We start from the raw sequence: 14032 nt of genomic DNA, 5'->3' as shown, positions 1-14032 counted from the left end.
GGTAGCTGAAATTATATATCACACTTTTGCGTGGCAAAGGACATTGTTGTATAATCAGCATAAGATATTAATTTACTCGATTTTGTCCCAATATTTGAGCATTTATTCAATATTATTCTATTATTTGAAGCATTTATTCAATTTCTATTTTTCGTGGACAGATGAAATATACCATATTTTGTGATTATGTCATTTTCTTTTATCACTTCAAATGAGAAAAGCTATTTATAGCATCAATAGAGACATGCTCAACGCCTAAGCGTGGCACTGCAAAGTTGTGTGCAAGCATGAGAGTATCCCGTGTCGTTACACACAGGGGCGGACGCAGAAATTTTTTTCAATAGGAGCTGCACTATATGTAAATTTCACTTTATCCATCCTTTAAAATGGAGTAACATGTTTTGATCGTTTTTTAAAATGAGATCATATCTAAATAAGGAAACTTTTTTCTTTTTAATAAGATATGTCTCATTCCAAGTCCGTAACAATACTCCTATCATTTTTTTTCTCCCTCTTACTTTATCAATTACAAATTAAAGCACGTACCATTTCAAAATTAACCTATTTTTCGGGGACAAAATATAATACTTATCAAATGCAAAAATTCACCGACACAACAACTAAAAAATTAACAAACACAACAACTAAAAATACATGAATATTTTACAGATAAAAGTAACTAAATTAAAATGTTACTACCCTATAACTAATAATGAATTGTAAAAAATAGTTAAGAGTATTCCGTAAATTTTTACTCCATATTATTGAATTAAAAATAAAAAAGAAAGATGAAGAAAATTGAAATTGTGTAGTACTACTAGTATATTAATACTACTGCAAACAAGGCTTATTTTAAAGTGTCACACCTTTTTATGAAAATAACTCGTCATATTATTATAGAGTTTTAAATAATACGGACTACTATTATATATTTATATTCATGTTTAAGTCTTCTTCTTCAAGGTTTAGCATCCGCCATTGTTTTGGTCTATTCCTGCAATTTTTCTTATTTTCAGGTTAAGTTCAGCCCCACTAATTATTCAGTTTTCAGTAATTTAGTCTTCTAAAGCATTCACATAGTAAGGGCTTAAGACAATTTTTGAAAATTTTAAAAAATATTTAAGTAGAGAAAACAAAAAAAAATGTTTTGGTAAGGGCTTAAGCCCTACCCTGTCCTGTACTGTGTCCGCCCCTGCTTACACAAATGTGATATCAATTGAGACGGTGGGAGTATTAATATATATTCATTTAAAGGAGTATAATTTTTAAATTTATTTCAATTTTATTTTTGTAATTTCAGTTTTAGTAATTTCGATGCTTTGATGAAATTTTGTATTTTCATTTAGTCGTAAAGTAATTTAATTGAAAAAAAAAAAATACGTATGGAAAATGAGTGAATATTGTAGTGCTCAATTATTTTCTAATGTTTAATAGTTATAATATATGCTGAAAAGCATATATATTAAAAAGCCACTGATGTCATTCACGTCTCCCTCGCTATTATTGGCTCTTGTGATGACTTTCATAATTATACGAAAAAATGCATTACTAACCCAAAAATCCATTATCGAGTTACACACATCTTTATCTAAAATGATTAGTATTTTGGAAATTGTATTATAATAATAATATACTCATTTTCCAATTCAGTTTATTTAAAACTATTTCTGTAGTTAGATCTTATTTCCTTCTCAAGTGGGAATATTCGTAAATTGTATGCATGTGAATAAAATACTACTCCAATTCATAAACAACTCAAGTTGTTGAGTTAATGTAACAACTCAGAATTATTCTAAATACTACTCCAATTCATAAACAACTCAAGTTGTTGAGTTAATGTAACAACTCAGAATTGAGATGTATTTTCAGCTACTCATCCACAACATTTTTGAAATGTCAACTGCAAGTAGATTATGTTTATTCGGGAGTATTATCGTCCTGCACATCAAATGTCAATAGCCTGCACATCAAATGTCAACAACTTATAGTTGACTTTATATGTGTATAGTTGACATGAATTGTATATGCAATTGACATTATATGTGTGTAGTTGACATGAATTGTATATGTAGTTGACATGGATTGTACACATAGTTGACATTATATGTGTAGTTGACATGAATTGTATATGTAGTTGACGAAAAAAAAATAATTTTTTTAAAAAAATTATAAAAAAAATTAAAAAATAAAAAAAAATAAAAAAAAATATTTATTGAATAAAATGTACCATGTAATTACCATTCTGCCATTTCATAATTAATTAATCTAAAAATATTTTCCATGTGACAAATTATGGACCACTCATTTAATAAAAATGAGTGGTTGATAATGCATCTCAATTCCCAGTTAGACTAAAAAATCTCGATTGATCACAACCCTATAATAAGATCTATTTTCAAGACTTAGATAGCAAAATATAAGCTGGTTTTATCAATTTGCAAAATGAATTCTTGGTTACTGAATTAAATCGCATAGTTATGGATTATGAATTATGATGCCAAAAGTTTTAACTATTTTCTTTTAATTCGTCATTTTGAAAAACAGATTCACATTATTCTCTTTATATACTCACAACAAATCATTTCTCGATTTTCCAGAATTGGCTGAAATTGCCATGATACTATTAGAGCATCCATAATAAGAAGGACTTCCTCACGGACTAGCATTAGGATTTCCCAAAAACACATTCTGCCATGTCACTAGGACTTCCCACCCCACTGCCACATCACTAGGACATCTCACCACACAATAGTGGACAATCACTAGGACATCCCATTAAACAAATTCACATTTATATATTGAATTAAAATTTTATATACGGAATTATAAATACGTAATTAAAATTTCGACACGAATACGGAAAAAATGCAAACATTTTATATAAATAAAAAAACATACATAATTAAAAAAATACATAGTTCACAAAGAAAAAAAAAACATCCGAAAGCTTCAACACACGCAGCCCCCCTCTCACTCCTCGTCGTCCCCTAGGCCAGTCCCGACGGCATCGGAGTCCCTCCCAGAGGCTCCCCCACTGCCGATGGGTGGGAGCCCCTGGTCACGCCTCATGCAGTAGATGACCCACTGTAGCATCTCCTTGTGTATAGGGTCAGTGGTCGCTCTCCACTCCCGTATGATTTCTATCATGTTTGTCTGTTGTTGGATACTCGCTATAAGGGAGAGCTCGGCGGTCGGCTGGACTGCTGTAGGGGCTGCCGATTGGACCTCTTGGAACCCGCTGCTGGCGCCTCCACTGGACATCTGCATTACCATCTTTTGCCCAATCGGGTTACGACGGCGGTTAATCGAGGGAGGGGTCGGGATATCTTCGACATCGTTGGGGAGGTCGGCGGAACCGATACTGCTGCTGTAGTCGCCGTCGGTGTTGATCCTCTGCCGCTTCGGCCAGCCAGCGGCAACCCCCGCCCGAAACTTTGTCGACTCCATCAGCACCACATAGGAGTCCCAGTGTTTAAACGGGTCGTGTTTGCCGCGCTCGGGGAACTCTTGCATCACCATCCCCTTCGCATCCTCCATGGTCTGGCCGCTGGAAAGCATGCGGGTGTTGTTCTCGTATAGGCCGACAAATCGGGAGACAACGGCCTTTAATCGGTCCCACGTCTTCCGGCATTCCTCAGACGTGTGAAACCTTCCATCCGCCGGTTTAAACACACAGTAGGCTTGGGCGATGCGGTTCCACATGTTGTTGATTCTCTGATTGCTTGAGCGAATGGGATCATCGCAAACATTGACCCAAGCTTTCGAGAAAGCCGCACACTCCTCCTCACTCCAGACGGTCCGCCGTCCCTCCTCCTCATCGTCCTCCGCCCCAGCCCCCGCCTTCGAAAACTCACCCGCCACCCCCTTGCCCTTGCCCTTGCCGCGGCCCCAGCCCCTGCCCCCGCCATTCTTCTTCGACCCACCCCGACGTCCTACAACCGGTGGACTCTGAGTGAGAGGCACCTTAACCGGAGATAGACCCAAGTCCTCCAGTGAGAAAGTCTCAGCAGAAGTGTACTGAGACTCCAGTAGAGTACAGGTCTGGGAAGCCCCTGTAAAAAAATCAATAGTGGGCGATAGACATTGTCAGGCTGCCCCTGCATCATCATCCCGCTCATCTGGGTCATCATTTGGGGCATCATCTCACCCATCATCTGGGGCATCATCCCGCTCATCTGGGTCGTGCCGGCACTCATGCCCGCCATCTGGGGCATTATCCCTGCAATCTGGGACCAACCGTAATGGCATCATCCCCGGCATCTTGGGCATCCCGCCGGTTCCACTTCCAACCGGGAACGTGGTAGTCTGCGATTCGCTAGTGGCGGGGAGTCGCTGTTGTGGTGCTCCATTGATCTTGAATAGAAATGAGAGTAGAGAGATAGAAACTCGTTAATATAAGTGGTGCGAATGAAAACGAACCGAAACGAACCGTATATATAGAGTTTTAAAAAAAATAAAAATTGCTCTCGTCCGTCGAGGACCCACAATAGCGGACGAGACGACGGACAAGCTCACGGACGAGCGATAAATCCGACGGATGAGAGGTCGTCCGTCTGGCTCGTCCGCGAGTCGCTCGCCGATCTCAATAGTGGACGAGCGGCTCGCTGGTCGCTCGTCCGCCGGTTCGTCCACTATTGTAGATGCTCTTAAAAAATATTTCATTTGTTCCGTAGTAATAAAGTCATTTTTGTCATTTTGGTATGTTCCATAATAGTAGAGTCATTTTCCGTTTTTAGTAAAAATCAATTTATTCTCACTTACTTTACTCTTTCTTTATTTCTCAAACTTTTTTTTATTTATAACTTTATTCTTTCTTTACTAAACTCACTTAATAAATTTTTCGTAAATCGTATACCGAAAAAAAACGTCTCCACTATGTGACTGAAACACGAGCCGACATGGTGAGTGGTGAGGAGGGATTTACGAATGATTGTGTTGATGAGGTCAAGGCACAAGTAAGCAAAATGCTTTAATTAATTAATTCCGTTCCAAATCTCACCATTTCTATTCCACTTGATTAAACCATCCAACACTGTTCCTTACGATAACAACAACACACACACACAGTGATGACTACAAATTATAATATCATTTCACACCTCCAACTCCCATAATCCCCCCATAATTTATAGTGACCCATTTCCATTTTTCTTCCTTTTTAAAATTTATTCATTTAAATAGAAATATTTCAAAAAAGATGTCCCGTTTCCACTCATATTCGATGCTCATTCTCCTTCTCCACTGCTCCAAAGGAGAAAATACAGGTTTGCAAAGGGCCTTCCCTTCACCATAAAACCTCCCTTCTCCAATCCAGCTGGTAATCTCCCTCTTCTTTTGTTTGTTCATTTTCGTATTGATAATTGAAAATGAGAGTGAAAGTAAAGCATGATCAAATTTGGCAGATTGTTGGCAAACACAAGCTTTTTGGTAGATAGAAATTCGTCTCTTTTTCCACCCTGACCCTTTGCTTATGAATCGCAGCATGAATTCCACAACCACTGAGTTCGTTCCCTCGAGGCGGATGGGCCTATACGAGCCGCTCCACCAGATGAGCATGTGGGGCGACTTCTCGCCCCCGCCTCCGCCCATCATGCTCGAGGTCAATGCCAATCCAGACAACCAGGTAGAACCATTTTCGTTTTTTTTTATCCCACCTCGCCCGACCTCCATTTTTTCTCCTGCAGTCGGAGGAAACCTTCGGAGCTTCCCACAGAAACGATCAGGAAGCGAGCAAACCCGACGATAAGGTCCTGAGACGCCTAGCTCAGAACCGGGAAGCTGCTCGTAAGAGCCGGCTAAGAAAGAAGGCGTACGTGCAGCAGTTAGAAAACAGCAAGCTGAGGCTCATTCAGCTCGAGCAGGAGCTCGACCGAGCCCGGCAGCAGGGGTTGTGTGATGCTACTCAGCTGGCCTACGCTGGAAACACGAATCCAGGTCTGTTTTCGCCTTTTTTTTAATAAACTCCTATAGAAAGGAGGAAATTACAACTAAGCCCTCTTGACCTCATGCAATAATTGTCTAAGCTCCTAGCTACTAGGACAAAGGCTATGGACCGTTTTTGCCTTGGTTGGTTTGGTTATGCTCGAATAGGCTTGTGATCATTCATGTGATGCATGTGCAGGAATCACCGCGTTTGAGGTGGAGTACGGGCACTGGGTAGAGGAGCAGAATCGGCAAGTCTCGGACTTGAAGAACGCTCTACATTCCGAAATGGGAGACATGGAGCTGCAGATATTCGTTGAGGGCGGAATGAGGCATTACTTCGAGCTCTTCGCTATGAAGGTCACAGCCGCGAGGGCCGACGTTTTCTACATCATGTCTGGCATGTGGAAAACGTCGGCCGAGCGCTTCTTCCTGTGGATAGGAGGATTCCGCCCTTCAGAACTCCTCAAGGTAAATATTACTATATCTCAGGAGTGTGTTTGGTTCACAAGACTGAATCTCAGAACTCAGTCATAGATGGATAATCATGTGATAACTCTGACAAAGCGTGAAAACCTGCGTTCATCAGCAGGTGCTCTCGCCACACCTCGACGACTTGACAGAGCAGCAACGTCTCGATATTGTGAATCTCACGCAGTCGTGCCAGCAAGCGGAAGACGCGCTGTCGCAGGGGATGGAGAAGCTGCAGTTCATCCTAGCCCAAGCCATTGCCGACGGCCTACTGCGCGAAGGGAACTACCTACCTCAGATTGGAGCTGCCATGAACAAGCTCGAAGATCTGGTCAGGTTCGTCGTTCAGGTAAAAACCTCGATCACCTCCCGACATTTTCTTCCTTCAACTCCTTCTGTTTACGGAACATGGTTTTGGTGCAAGCAGGCAGACCATCTGCGACAAGAGACACTGCAGCAGATCTCACGCATCCTCACCATCCGTCAAGCAGCCAGTGGCCTTCTAGCCCTTGGCGAGTACCTGCAACGCCTTCGGGTTCTGAGCTCATGCTGGTCGTCTCGCCCGCGCGATGTCTGTGTGTCTAAGATCTAAGGCTTTAGCACAATTTTGAGGTGCTTGAGAAATTTGTAGATATGATCAGATTAGCTATCTGTGTAGATGAATTTGTCTATTAGACTTCTTCATGTTTGATTTGGGCTTTTCTACATTGTGTAAAACAAGCTATCTTAGCAGTTACAACCTCACTTTCCTAGCTCATGTCTCTACCATTAAACTCTTATTTAACGCGAAAAAGACGCAACGTATAATTAGATGAACAAAAGCACCTGAAACGAGAAAAATGCGTAACATGTAGTTCACTCCGGCCTTATTGAGGGGAAAAACTTAGATATTGCTGAAAAAACCCCATAAACTATTAAATTTAATTGATCCTTTAATGTTAAAGAGATTGAATTCCTGGCATTGTATGTTTAAGAAGAGGAAATTCTGCTAATTAAACTAGATTAGGATAAAGCTGATGGAGTAAAATAGATGACAGATGTACAAAACTAAAACAGATATGAAGTGTGGCTATTATAAACATAAAAACAACGATAAAATTTTTATGAAAAATCATAAAAAACACAAAGCTCAGCAGCCAGCAGGAAGATTCCTCCATGTTGTTCTGCTGCACTCTTAACACTTTTCACCATGAAGCATTCTTGAGTTGAACGACCGATCTCTCAAGCTACAACGATAACCGTGGCTGAGCCCTACATCGAAAGTGAAGCCAACAACCGCATTTGAATGGGTAAAAACATCTGCAAAACAAAAGAAACTTCCATTGTAACTAGTGAACAATTTTCAAATAAATGGTTGAGTTTTGCTATTTTGTGATCTTATGCTTCTTCAGATGAATCCGTCGAGGAAAATGACCATAAAAGGTTGAATCGAAAATAAAGTATGCTTTGCCACTTCACTACCCTAGCGTAGATGAGTTAAACATAGTACGAGAGCAATTAAGCTGACAACTTGCTATTTAAGGGAATTCAAACATGGCAGAGAATAGCTACCTTAGATGCTGCAAGTGCAGTCTCTTTTACTGTTTTAGTTGAACACTTGAGCCTTTGCGACATGATCATGAATCTTTTCAAGGCTTCAAAGTCAAACAACAGCCTCCAACCGAGCTCTCTCTAATAACCATGACTTCAAAAACTGCAAAGTGAAAGAGCACAGCTCAAGAAATGCATCAATGTATGTGTGCATCATAACTATGCACCAAGAAAATCCCCGATTATGTTGAAAATCTCAAGATCAGGTCCATGTCTCCATTATGATAGTATTAATCAACCATACCATTTTCTTTCACTAAGCCTTCCATTTGAAGAAACTACTAATTGTGATCAAAATAGGCAGGAAAGGGTTGCTAATACCTCCACCTCAGCTATGCCGCCTTTTCAATGGCAACTCGTTTAGGCAGCCCATCTTTCCTGCTGGTGGCGGGCTTCTTGCTGGGAGAAGAAGACCCAAGTGCCCCAAGAGCATCGAGAAAGAACCTTTTATTCGGAATGATGCCATCTTGATCCATACGCACGAGCAACTTCTCCACCAGCTCTTTCATATCCGCCTTTGTGTAAGCCTTGTATAACAGCTTGTAAGTAGTCGAATCAATGGGAAGCATTCGAGAAGCACGTACACTCTCAAAAAGTGTGTCCGCCTCCATAGGTAAAGAGTTCTTGCAGTAGACATCGAGCATAGCATTCAAAGTCGACACCTTTTTCTCCCTCTCCGACTCAACCATCTGGTCAAATATCTCCCTAGCCCTCGACACGTAATCACAGTATCCATACATCATGATGAGGCTCTCGTAGGTAATGAAGCTCGGTCTATAGCCCATCTCTATCATTTTCTGGTAGACCGAATCCGCCTTCTCCCTCAGACGTGCCTTCCCATAGTTCGTTATCATGGAATTAAACGTGGGAAGTGTTGGCTTCTCCTTGGAGCGAAGCAAGCTCTTGAAAACTTGCTCCATCTTATCGAACTCTTGCTTCCTCCCATAAGCATCGATCAACAGATTGAATGTGATGATGTCGGGCTTTATCTTCATGCTCTTCATCCGAGCAAGAACGAGCTCCATCTCCCTAATCAGCCCCACCTTCCCGTAAGCATCCATCACCCCGTTGAATGTGAAGGTGTCAGCGCTAACAATGCTCTCATCGAGATCCTTAAACAAGGCATTGACTTGCTCCACATTCTTCGCCTGCGCAAAAGCCCTCAGGAGGATGTTGTACGTGACAATGCTCGGCTTGCAGCGCTCCATCCCCTTCATCTTTTCGAAATAGGAGATGGCCTTGGCCAGCGCCTTGGCCTTGTCCCGGGAGTGGAGATGGGCTGTGATGAGAGCGTTGTAGACGGACGTATCGGGCTTACAGCCGCTGTTACGCATCTCAGAGAAAAGCCACATGGCCATTCGGCTCTGCCCTTTCTTCCCCATCACAGAAATCAGCTTTGAGTAAACCCCATTATCAGCTACATACCATCTCTGCTTCTGCATCCATCTGAACACCTAAAAATACAATTCAACCAAATGTAGCTAAACAAGATATGAACAATCCCCAAATAATACGCAATATACACACACAAATCGGATAAATTCGAATCAAGGCCAATGGAAAAACACTAGAAACATGTAGCAAGACATGAACAACCTCCATAAATAGGTCATATAATACGCAATATACCACACACAAATCAATCAAAGACGGAGGGAGGATTAATTAGAATGAAGCTCAAATGTAAAAGCACTAGAAACATGTAGCGAGACATGAACAACCCCCAAAGTTACGTTATACCACCTTCGTCTTATAAAAATAGAAACTTTCTAAACTTTCTATTTTAGGAAGTGGACCCCACAATCAACAACTCTATTTCGACTGTTTTTTCTCTTCCTCTCTCTTACTTTTCTCATTTTTCACCCCTCTTTTATTTTTTACCAATTATGCATTAAAATACGTGCCGTTTCAAAAGTTTGTATTTTTCAAAGATGAGGCAGTAGAAAAGACAATATGCAATGGGAGAGAGGGGATACCTCAAGGCATTGAAGCCACCTCTCGCTCTTTCCGAGCTCCTCGAAGAGCAAGAAACAGTGCTCGGTGCGGACAAATTGCACATACTTATTGAGAGTGGTCAACAAAGGCTGCTTATCGGAGATGTTCCTGACGATTGATCGAACCAATTCTTCGGCTTCTGAAGAGGGAGTGGAAGGGATTCTCTTGCGGGTGGTCCTTTTGGGAGGCGTTTTGGTTTGGGGTGAAGCCGAAATCCGGCACATTCGGATGGTTGAAATTGGGTATGAAGAGTGAATTGGGGCATAGACATGGCTGAATTTGGGCGTGGAGGCGAGTTGTAGAGAGGCTGAGGCAAAGGGAAGAGGGGCGTTCGTCGTCATGCCCTGCACTCTTTTATCCGATTTGGTGCTGTTTTCATTTTCACACAATTTGAAAGGCAGAGGCAAACAATAAATAGAAATAGAGAAACAAAATATATCATAAAAGCCAAAAAAACTCAAACAATAAGCATAAACGGTCAAAATGACTAGACGATATAAGTGTACAATTGCAATGACGGTCCGTGAGTACCTCCGAGAAGCTCCCAGAATCGGCAGTCAAGATGAGCCCAATGGAAGAGAATAAGAGGAATAGAGAGTAGAAATATTTCACGTTTCTTCAGAAAATTCAAAGCGATGAAAAATCGCAGGTATGTGCCGGCGGTGTGGAGGAGGCGGACGAAGAAGTGAGAGTCGGAGAGAGGCGGCGCGTGAGAGTGTGAGGCGGCGGCTTTATTGGATGGATAGGATCTGACAATTGAAAATCAATTTTATTGGATTTGGGCTTACAATATTTTGTTGTGTAAAATATTAAAAAAAATGTTAGTAATTTGTATGACTCATTAATTTGACTTGATTTTGGGTTTTCTTTTTATCTGTAGTTAAAATTAACAATAATATGGAGTACATGAGATTGCACATAAAATTAAATGTTATACTTAGAAGGTAACAAAAATATAATTGGAATAATAAAATTAATAAATAATTATATGAAATATCACAAATTTTAAACAAAATACTTGAAAATATATAAAAAAAATTATACTAGCTTAAACAATAGCAGTACTATATTATACTCCCTTTGGTCTCCAATAGAATTATCATTTTAAAAAATTGTTTAACTTTATAAATGAAAATAATTAGAAAAATTAGTGGAATGTGAGACTTATGTTTTATATATTAATTTTATAATAAAATATGAATGCTATGTTTTTTTATATTTTTAAAATATAATATTTCACATTAATAATTACCATGCCTAAAAAAAGATAATATAATTTAAATTATAATATACACCTCTGTAATAATTATTTAAATATTTTATTATCTACTTTTAATTACTATAGTATTTTTTTGACCCCATGAGTTCGATGTTTTTAGATTCAAGTATAATGGTATATCTATGCTACTTCAACTAGTGAGGATGTATCAACTCAACTAGTCACCATGACCAGGCATGCACAACGGGTGTGACTAGGCATGCACAACGGTTCGGAACCGCCGGTTCCGGTTCATGAACCGGCGGTTCACGGTTCAAGATATGCATGAATCGGAACCGGCCCGCCAAAGGTCCTGGCGGTTCCGGTTCAAAAAACCGGCGGTTTACGCGGCGGTTCAAAACCGTCGGTTTTCGGCCTGAACCGCCGATTCAGGGCCGCTTCGGCGGTTCGTCCAATTTTTATTTTTATTTTTTTGCGTTTTGTATTTGTTTATGTATGAAATGTGCGTAACTAAAATTCAAAAAAATACGATGAAAGTTGCAATTTTATTGATATTACACGTTACAACAATTACAAATCGAAAAACCTTGAAGTCTTAAACAAAAATTTAAATAAAAACGAGACTACTAGTCAACAACGAAGCTAATTACAAATGACAAAAACGACGTAGAAGTTCTTATAAAAAAACTTATAAGTATATATACTCTTAATCGGCGAAGGAGATCTTTCTACATAACTAAATTAAGGACACCTTTAGCAATTCAACTTTAAATGTTGAGTTTAGTCTAACAATCAACAATTATAGTAGAATTGTCAAAAGTTTCCCGGATTTAGCCGTATAGAGAAATCTACTTCATCGACTAGAGTATATACAAATACAATTATGTAATTGTATTTGCATATTTTTAAAGTAGGAACAAATGAAAAAAGAAATAAAGGAAAAATGACTTGAGTTCAACTTAAATTTAAGGTGCCTATGTATCCCCAATGTTCATTTGCAAAAGGGATCAAAGCCCACGTAGTTCTCTTACCTTACTTACCTATTTGGCTTGGCCGGCGTCGATTGACGGTTGGCCTACGATTCATCCCCGGAGAATTCATCTTGTGATCCCTCCTGACCATCATCCCAATCATTTTTCTTGTTCTTTGATGTCGGCTTTGGCCCAATCATCAAGTAACATCACGACTTCCATATTTTTCGGCGAGAGCTTACTTCTTGATTCATCCAACACACGCGAGTCAACACTAAAAGCGGACTCGACGGCGACAGTGGAAGCCGGAACAGAAAAAATCTCCTTGGCCATTGACGCAAAGATGGGAAAATCTTTCTCGTGGGTTCCCCACCAATCAAGGACGTCGATTTGGGCAGGAGGAGTAGGACCTTCATCACCAAAGGAAAAGAGTGAATCGAAATATGAATCTAATTCACTTACCATACCTGAGGACCTTCCGCCGGTGCTGTAGCTGTATAGGTCGGCTAGTTGGGATTGCGCGTCGGGGTCATCATAATCGGCTTGAAATGCAAAGCCATAGTTATGTTGTTGAGGAGGGGAGGGGGAGTCTTCTGACTTGGTGGGTATTGTTATACTTGGTTTCATATTTGGTGTAGAGAGCTCGCAAGTTAAACTCGAAGGTATGTTGGATAGTGGACCGGTCCGGGATGGTTATTTGAAAGGTTTTTGAGAGGTCTACTCCAAATTCGTCACTGGTATCTGATTGGATTGCTTGAAGGGGGCCAAGATCAATTGAACTCAAATTGTTATAATAAAAATCTAAAATCATAGAGGTAACGGCTAATTTTTATTTTGGATCCAATACCTTTGCAATAAAAAACATGGTTGGAATCTCACTGAAATACTTAAGCCATTTTTCAATCATATAATATAAAACACACATTAATTCAGGTGAAGAGGAAGCATTTTTCATTGCAGTTTTAAAACCCAAGTGATATATACATGCAATGCTCTAAAACACGTACAACGGTGCAATAATAAACACCCGATAATTCAACAGTAGCATTTTTGAAATATTTGAACAATTTAAATAAAGGGACGCTATGTTCCCAATAACTATGTGAAAGATATAAATCATGTACGGGATATGTTCTAAGAAAATCACATAAAGAATCTTTATGCGTCAAAGTGGAATTCAAACAATTATATGTTGAATTCCATCTATGAGACACATCCATAGTAAAATTCGTATATCTAACATTCTTTTGATGACAATATTTCTTCCATGCTTTGCCAATAGCTGGCTTTTGATGGATTAATCTAACAGCAGTTCTAATAGGACTAACATGCTTTTGCCGCCCATCTAGTCATAACATCAGAATTTTTTTTGATCATATTTAAAAAGAGGCGTACCTGACGAACCCGAGCCACCGGGTTGGAAGTTTAGTTAGGTTTGGGTAGAGGTAGTGCCGCATTCTACCGGATGCTTTGTCACCAAATGGCGACGGAGGGTGCCATATCCCCCACCACTCGAGAATTTGTACACTTTATCGCAATAGTTGCAATACACATGAAACACCGATGTCTCTTCTTGAGAGTGTGGATCATGAGGACTTGGAATCACCACCGGGACCTTCTTGTAGTGTTTGACAAAAATACCAGATTTCAAAGCTTTTGTCGTGTTAGTGGGTGGAGGAGGGGGAGGCATCTCCTCATTTCCGTCGGTGCTAGACGGAATACTAGAATGAGATCTATCATCGTTGTTGTCCGAGTCCGACTATATAGACACGTCGTACTCGTCATTTTTTTGGGAACCACCGGCCCCGCCCTCACCTTGATGCATTTCAGCGAGTAGCATGACCATCCTATGATCTTCTTCTAT

The 14032-nt window shown here is 40.1% G+C and overlaps 2 protein-coding genes across 5 annotated transcripts; one reads left to right on the top strand and one right to left on the bottom strand.

Annotated features, from left to right (window-relative positions):
* Positions 1-5111: 5111 nt before the first annotated feature.
* LOC121772349 (TGACG-sequence-specific DNA-binding protein TGA-1A-like) lies at positions 5112-7145 on the top strand. Of its 3 annotated transcripts, none has more exons than XM_042169414.1 (6): positions 5112-5317; positions 5482-5599; positions 5685-5934; positions 6122-6393; positions 6512-6742; positions 6821-7145. In XM_042169414.1, exons 2-6 carry the CDS (start codon positions 5483-5485, stop codon positions 6983-6985), a joined length of 1035 nt encoding a protein of 344 aa, XP_042025348.1. In that variant the 5' UTR covers positions 5112-5317; position 5482; the 3' UTR covers positions 6986-7145. The 3 variants fall into 3 exon arrangements, with proteins under 3 accessions (XP_042025348.1, XP_042025347.1, XP_042025346.1); XM_042169413.1 differs by having other exon boundaries at positions 5113-5317; positions 5482-5623; XM_042169412.1 differs by lacking the exon at positions 5112-5317 and having other exon boundaries at positions 5471-5623; positions 6515-6742.
* Positions 7146-7376: 231 nt separating this feature from the next.
* On the bottom strand, positions 7377-10743 carry LOC121772086 (pentatricopeptide repeat-containing protein At4g39620, chloroplastic-like). Of its 2 annotated transcripts, none has more exons than XM_042169053.1 (5): positions 10510-10743; positions 9960-10347; positions 8311-9437; positions 7945-8086; positions 7377-7692 (listed from the first exon to the last, which is right to left on the bottom strand). In XM_042169053.1, the coding sequence occupies exons 2-3, from the start codon at positions 10317-10319 to the stop codon at positions 8316-8318; spliced, it is 1482 nt and encodes a 493-aa protein (XP_042024987.1). In that variant the 5' UTR covers positions 10320-10347; positions 10510-10743; the 3' UTR covers positions 7377-7692; positions 7945-8086; positions 8311-8315. The 2 variants fall into 2 exon arrangements, with proteins under 2 accessions (XP_042024987.1, XP_042024986.1); XM_042169052.1 differs by having other exon boundaries at positions 8305-9437; positions 10510-10742.
* Positions 10744-14032: the final 3289 nt, after the last annotated feature.

This window comes from Salvia splendens, chromosome 16 (assembly GCF_004379255.2).
Source record: "Salvia splendens isolate huo1 chromosome 16, SspV2, whole genome shotgun sequence".
Classification (NCBI taxonomy): domain Eukaryota; kingdom Viridiplantae; phylum Streptophyta; class Magnoliopsida; order Lamiales; family Lamiaceae; genus Salvia; species Salvia splendens.
The sequence above is the reverse complement of the archived record's forward strand: the minus strand, read 5'-3'. Positions and strand labels throughout refer to the sequence as shown.